Source organism: Lactuca sativa, chromosome 8, assembly GCF_002870075.4.
Source record: "Lactuca sativa cultivar Salinas chromosome 8, Lsat_Salinas_v11, whole genome shotgun sequence".
Lineage (NCBI taxonomy): Eukaryota > Viridiplantae > Streptophyta > Magnoliopsida > Asterales > Asteraceae > Lactuca > Lactuca sativa.
The window spans coordinates 221,681,182-221,688,480 of NC_056630.2; the positions used below are offsets into that span (position 1 = coordinate 221,681,182).

At 32.2% G+C, this 7,299-nt stretch overlaps 1 protein-coding gene across 1 annotated transcript; it reads left to right on the top strand.

Moving 5' to 3' along the window:
- The first annotated feature begins 1,475 nt into the window (after positions 1-1,475).
- Positions 1,476-5,929, top strand: LOC111903311 (probable manganese-transporting ATPase PDR2). The gene is made up of 10 exons (XM_052766177.1): positions 1,476-1,487; positions 2,537-2,587; positions 2,673-2,738; positions 2,928-3,111; positions 3,805-4,037; positions 4,136-4,215; positions 4,311-4,405; positions 4,504-4,607; positions 4,683-4,748; positions 4,872-5,929. Exons 4-8 carry the CDS (start codon positions 3,015-3,017, stop codon positions 4,536-4,538), a joined length of 540 nt encoding a protein of 179 aa, XP_052622137.1. The 5' UTR covers positions 1,476-1,487; positions 2,537-2,587; positions 2,673-2,738; positions 2,928-3,014; the 3' UTR covers positions 4,539-4,607; positions 4,683-4,748; positions 4,872-5,929.
- The last annotated feature ends 1,370 nt before the right edge of the window (positions 5,930-7,299 follow it).

Below are 7,299 nucleotides of genomic sequence, written 5' to 3' on the forward strand. Positions count from 1 at the left end.
TTTTATAAATTTAATATTAAATAAACAAAAAAATGAAACAGTTTTTGCGGCGACGTCTTTAGCGGCGACACAACATCATTAGTCGCGATGAAGTTTAGCGGCGTCGTGGTAGTATTAGCGACGACAGTCCAATAGCGGTGACAACTTTGTATTAGCTGCGACTAATAGGCCATTAGCGACGAAGCATTAGCGGCGACCTTTTTGCAGCGACATGTTGCCGCTAATACCTATAGCAGCGACAACCCCTATCTTTTGCGGCGACAACCATCGCCGCTAATGCCCGAATTTTTTGTAGTGATAATATGGAATCCTTTTCGTTAGTAGTCAGGGTATGGTTGTCAGATTTCGGACCCGATACCTTCGAACGACCCTAACTTCGGAATAACCGTAATCACTCCAAAATACGATATTCCAGAGAAATTGATCATTTTACAAAAAACAAATTAAAATGATTATTTTTATGAAAATAGTTGTTTATAAGGGTTAGATTACTCAATTTTCTTATATTTTATCTTTAATGATCAAACAAATAAAATATAAAAAATTAACTAAAAATAATTCCGGTTAAAACTCACTACTAGAAACTTGAGTTTCAGCTAGGGATTTTGCTACAGATTGATTCTTTAGCAAAATTTAGACTTATAACTAGAGAATTACCACAGATCTACCATGTTTTTTATAATTATTTTATTTATTTTAACATATGGAATATTAGTGAGGATTTACCGAAGGCTCAGCTACGGATCTCGCAAGTATATATCGACGGACCACTATTCCTCGCTAATTAGTGGAAAAATGAAGGCACTTAGCTAGGGTTCAACGAGGGATAAAAACAATTGTGCCATTCGGTACGCATTTACGCCTCATTCTCGAGTTTAACAAAAGAAAAGAAGAGAAGAGAAAAAGAAAGTCACGAGAGAAAAGAAGAGAAAGGAAAGGAAAACAAAAAAAATTTTATGTTCCCGAGTTGGATAGAAGTGGAAGGAAAATGAATCATTTTGTTCTTTCTTTCCAAATCCTCCCAAATCGGAAGGAAAGTTAGGAGGGAAAGTGATCCTTCCATTTCCTTCCAATTCCCTCCTTTAATAAAACTCAGGAACACCAATTTCTTTTATTTTCTTCTCATTTACATCAATTTCCTTTCCTTCTCCTTAAGTTGAACTCGGGAACAGGGTGTTAGCAAGAGTACGGCGACAAAAACTATATTTGGGGTATCCGCGTTTTGTTTTTTCTATCGCCAATATCTCGCTGAAATTGGCACAATCCAGTTTCATTCTCACGAAGGTGATTTAAGTTTCCTTCATCCAACTTTATCATTCTGGACTCTGTAGTAAGTTCCCTTCGATGTGTTAACCCAATTTCGGTTCTGCTTTATCTCACCATATTTGTTCGAACAGATGACGCCACTACTCAACATTGCAGCTCCCGATTCTGGCAACCTCCACAATTTTTAATCTGAAAGTATTCTTCCTTAACTTCCGACTCAGGTAAATCTCTTGATTTTATTTACTTTAGTCACATATTAGGTTAGTTTTAGTTCAATTGCATAATGTACTTCGTTAGGGTTTAATTTCCCCATTTTTTTCTTTTTCAATCATCATACCTCTTATATCTTAGCATTACATACATGACGATCTTCCCTAACTAACAATGCCAATGCGTTGTGTGAACTCCATATTTTGGTTAGATTGGCACTCAATTCACTTAAAGTAATAGAAAAAAACAACATCAAATCCACCTATCCCCGGAACTCCACCCAGCAACACCCCTTCTGCCAGAAGCTAAAAGTTGAGAGCTCAAGTTTATTTTACATTGATGAGTACATCCTCATGACGAGTTATTTCATCTCATCATTAATAAGTCTTCATTTATCTACATACTGCAACAGTGCTACTTGTTGTTTGTTCTTCTTTTTCAACATCATCACGACGAGTTATTTTACATTGTAACTGAATCTTAGTGCTAAGATGAACTCAATGAAGTTCCTTTGAGCATCATAATGAACTTAATGAAGTTGCTTGTTATTGTAAATTTGTGTTGTTAACATTGATCTCAATGTTGTAACCCAGTGCTAAGAATGAACTTGTTTTTCCTAATTAGAGAATTGCTATAATATATAATTACAAAGTATTGGATTTTGGATATCATCATCCAATACTTTGTAGTTATGTATTTTAGTCATTCTCTAGTTATGTACTCATATTTAGTTTACCATTTCTGTAACTATTATATGATTTTATTTGTTACCTGTTACTTGTTGTTTCATTGACCATATCACCATCCAGTACCCTGTAATATGTATTTTATCATTTGTAATCTGTTATTTGTTGCTTGTTGCTTCAATTACCATCGCTTTAATTATTCAATTTGTTATCATTTTTATCATTTATGTAATTCTGAAATATATAATTTTCTAATTATGTAGTAACTATTCTGTAATTTGTTCATTTCCGCTTTTCTGTTAATTGTTATGTATTTATGTGTTTCTTCCAACAACTATCACGTATTACACTAATTATTGGTTCTTTTCTTGAAGTTATCTCAAAAGGCTATCTTTGGAAGAAATACTCACACAATCTTGGTGAAGGTGAATTTGACCTTCTTTTGTCTCTCTTATGTCTTTTTCTTGATTCAAGTTTCTTGTCTCATCATATCTATTTTGACATGTTCAGATTTCCCTTTCTTTTATTGAAGAATCTTTACCACGTCTCTTTTCGCGTTCATTTTGTTTGCCACTGGTTTGCTTTTCTCTTTTCTGACCATTTTACCCTTGGTTTGCCTTTCTTTTATTGAAGAATCTTGAAGTGATCTTTGCTCTGTTTTAGTATCCTATGGTATAAAGCTCTCAACTTGGTGTTGAAATTTGACATCTATTAGTGTTTTAAAAGTGTGGTGAAGGTTATAACTATAATTTTTTCATGATTTAGGGGCTTGAGGAGCCAAACAGGAGTAGGAACAAGCTTCTTCTGACTTGTTCTTTAATTATAACATTTGTGATTCCCCCTGAATTGCCAATGGAGTTGTCAATAGCTGTTAATACCTCATTGATTGCACTAGCAAGACATGGTATATTTTGTACAAAGCCTTTTTCGTATACCATTTGCTCGGAAGGTGAGCATTAACATTTATTTTTGTGGTAAAAGTTAAAATTGTATTTTTAGTCCCTGTGGTTTGTTCATTTTTACGGGTATGGTCCAATTGTTTGATATTTAACTTCTGGTTCCCTAAAGCATAGTTTCTTCACACTTGAAGTTAGATGGATGTTAAATTACATGTAAAAATGACCATTTTGTCCCCCATGGCTTTATGTTTTAGCATGTCTTTGCTATTTTGATCTTAAATCTAGGATTAATGTCTTTTAGATTCTAATACATTTATATTTGGGTAAGTTACAGTTTTCTACCTTGTGTGTTTGTTTATTGTTACGGGTATGGCTTAATACTTTGATTTTTAACTTCTGGTCCCTAAAATGTTGCTTTTATTGTATTTTTAGTCCCTGATTTTAACACTGTCAATAGATGGATATTAAGTGCGTGTAAACTGTAAAATGACCATTTTGCCCCAGTTTCTTAGCTAGTTTGATCATTTATCTGGGATTAAGACTTTTAGCTTATACAGTTATACTACATGTATTTTTAGGCAAACGACATTTTTAGTTCCTTATGTTTATTGATTTTTACAAATATGGTCCAATATTTCGATTTTTAGTGCCTAAAATGCAATTTAGTCATGCTTTCTGTCCGAATTGACACTGTTAATTGATGGATATAAAATGACCATATTGCCCTCCATTTCTTTTGCAAGTTGATATATGTTGTTTTGACAAGACGGGAACATTGACATCTGATGACATGGTATTTACAATTCTGCCATTCATGGTAAAAAATTTGTTTCCAGTCTCCCATTTTTTTTTGCATTTTTTTTTTCAGGAATTCTCTGGAGTTGGTGGACTGAGTGCCGATTTAGATCTGGAAACAGACACTAAAAAAATCCGAACTCGAACTTTGGAAATTCTTCTTTTTGTGCACAACAAACTGGTATATAAAATATTATAATAATTTTAATCTCAAATTATAATATTATGATCATAAAGAAAATACATTATGCATATTTATATTTATACCATTGCTTTTAGGTTGGTGATCCTCTTGAGAAGGTTGCAATCAAAGGGATAGAATGGAGCTATCAATCTGATGAGAAAGCCATGCCTAAGAAGTAAGACCCGTTATCAATGAAATTAAACCCTAATTAACATTTTTTTTAATATATAAGTGGTTGAAATTAATAACCAACTTTTTTTAATATATAAGTGGTTCAAATAGTTCAAAGGCATCACTTTGCATCCCACTTGAAAAGAATGACAGTTGTTATTCGTACAGAAGAGCAGTTTTATGCGTTTGTGAAGGTATTTAAAATATTAAATACTTAAATATAATATAATATATTATGGTGTATTACCTTTATTCAATTTTCTCAAATTTTTTTAAATGGTGTTTATTTTAGGGTGCACCAGAGACCATTCAAGAAAGATTAAATGATATACCGTCGTTTTATATAAACACCTACAAGAGGTACACACAACATATAAACCCCTTCCTGATATGACTGTAAGTATTTTTTTTTCTTATTGACTATTTTGCCCTTCTAGAATCTCTAGTTTTCACTTACACAATTTGTTATAGGTAAGTGAAGCTAGAAACTTGGACAGGGAAGTAGTGGAAATCAGGCTCACTTTTGCTGGTTTTGTGGTATAAATTATTAAATTTTATGTTAAATTTAATTCATCTTTCTAAAAATTTATTAACATGCTTTATTTTTTCTATGATAAATGATTTTTTTTTTGACATTTTTGTTATATAAACAAACTTCAGGTATTTAATTGCCCTATCAAAGCAGATTCTGCTAATGTCTTGGCTGAATTGAAAAAATCATCACATGACTTGGTAAGTATCACCGAGTGAAAATTGTTTGTTAGAATGCAAGGGTAAAATGGTCATTTACTCTCACTCTGATGATTTTATTCAGTCTAGAAAAGAAACAAGCATTTTGTATGCAACACTTTTGTCTACAGGACTTAATGGAGAAAAAAAAAGAAACAAACTCTTAGTTTCTTTTATTTAATTTTCCAATTTCATATTAGAGTTTTAATCTCAAAACTAGCTTTGATTCTTGTTCCAACAAAGAACAAGGAAAGATATGAGTCGGTTTCACCAGATGAAACTGAAGTTGTGAGCTATAGGTAACAAGAAATACCAATGTACTCTCATTCATTTGCTTCTTATAGCATCCTACTTTTTTTTTCAAAGATCATGACCTCTGTATTGGAGGTGACTGCTTTGAAATGTTGTTGCAGACTTCTGTTGTTGTTAAAGTGATTCCATATGTGGAGGTTGTGAAGCTTTTTTATTTTTACTAAATTACAACTTTGGTCCCTGTGGTTTACTGTATTTTTCGGTTTTGGTCTAGGTTCTGTTTTTTGTATCAGTTTGTTGCCAATATAGATCATGGTTGTTTGATTCAACTCTCAGTTTAGCTTTTTCAAAATGACCACTTTGCCCTTGGACCAAACCTGGAAAATAGTTTGATACAGGGAACAAATTTGTAAAATTTTAAACTTTTTATTTGAAGCCATTTAGCTAAAAAAATCAACTTCAGATATCAGGTATTTGCCAGGGTGGCTCCAGAGCAAAGAGAGTTAATAATGACAACTTTTAAATCATCCGGGAGAGTAACTTGGAAGTGTGGTGATGACACTAATGATGTTGGAGCTTTGAAACAGGTAATGCAAGAAATAGCAATTTACTTTCATAGTTTTGTTTTTGGATGTTTTTTAAATGATACTTTGGTAAACTTTTATAGTTTTGGTATTGTAATGTTTGGTTGTATCATTATTTGATGTTTTCAGTATAATAATTTGATGATTGTAGTATTTTTTTTCTTTTAGAATCATAATAAAAAAATGATATTACAAGTTCGTGACGGATTAGTGACAAAAAAATTAATGGATGAATTTTGCGAGGGATTAGCTACGGAAAAAAATCATGTCTAAAGTTTGCGACGGATCAGCGACCCAAAAAAAATAATCTATGAATTTTGCAAGGGATTAGCTAAGGAAAAAATCATGTCTAACGTTTGCGACAGATCAGGGACGGGAAAAAAAATTAGTATATGAATTTTGCAAGGGATTAGCTACGGAAAAAAAACACTGATCACGGAAATTTGCGACAGAATAGCGACGGAATGACTTTAACAAATTTTGTCGCTATGCCTTGAGTAAATGTATTAAGTGACATTTAGCGACGGATATTCTGTCGCTAAACTTGTCGCAAGGAAAAACGGATCTGTCATTAAAACCCTCGCTGAGTTATTTGCCACGTTTTAATTACCTATGGAGTGAATCCGTCGCTGATCCATCGCAAAGTCATCTCTAAAAGCCATGTTTCTAGTAGTGACTTAAAAGTCATCTGAATGTGTTTGTGATCCATGAAATCTCCTGAATTATTTTATCCAACAAATTAGATAATTGAAGTAATAACCTATTCTTAATTAATATATTACAGTTTAACATAAATAAATTAATTCATGTGGAGATACCATCACTTCTTTCGAACCCTACACAAACTTGTCTATCATGACTCGTTACTAACCACACCAATAATGTAGATGAGATAAATTAGTTTAAGATTGAACAATATTATACTTATTGATATTATAATTATGGAAATATATTGTTATACTTACTACGACAAAAGACAAATTTAGAATAAAACCTCTGACAAGTCTATTCAGGTCTAAGGGAGCAGAACATGTCTTCTGTTTCTCCATGAAAATATCCATTCGTTGTCTCATTTTCATGTATTTATGTTCATATAAATAATTCACATTTTAGGTTGTGTTCTTGAAAAAGAAAGAGGTCAGAAGCCTTGGTGTACCTTGACAACAATTGATTTGATCTCCATAAAATTTCAACTCAAAGTTTCTATCAACTACAATTTTATTCAATTCGAAAGATTCTATCAAGTGCAAAATATTGAACATATTCTTGTATATAGTTAATGTAGTAAAAAGTTCGACATATTTTAGAAGAAAAACTAAAGAAAATTGTCAAATAATATTGAATCGTTTTCAATCAAATTTTGACTTTTTGTTTATGGATTAAAGAGTGATGATCAAGGACACTAATCATGCTGTTGAAGGAAATTAGTTGTCAACTGGATTACGAGAATACAGGGGTAAAACCGTAAATATGACCGGCTAAATATATAATATAACATTATTTACAATAATTAAGCTATACTA

Bases quoted from the DNA above. Each gene is read 5' to 3' on its own strand.
- LOC111903311 (XM_052766177.1), top strand. From the start codon at position 3,015: ATGGAGTTGTCAATAGCTGTTAATACCTCATTGATTGCACTAGCAAGA. The intron at 3,112-3,804 runs GTGAGCATTAAC...TTCTTTTGCAAG, and splicing joins GTATACCATTTGCTCGGAAG to TTGATATATGTTGTTTTGAC. The intron at 4,406-4,503 runs GTATTTAAAATA...TGTTTATTTTAG, and splicing joins AGTTTTATGCGTTTGTGAAG to GGTGCACCAGAGACCATTCA.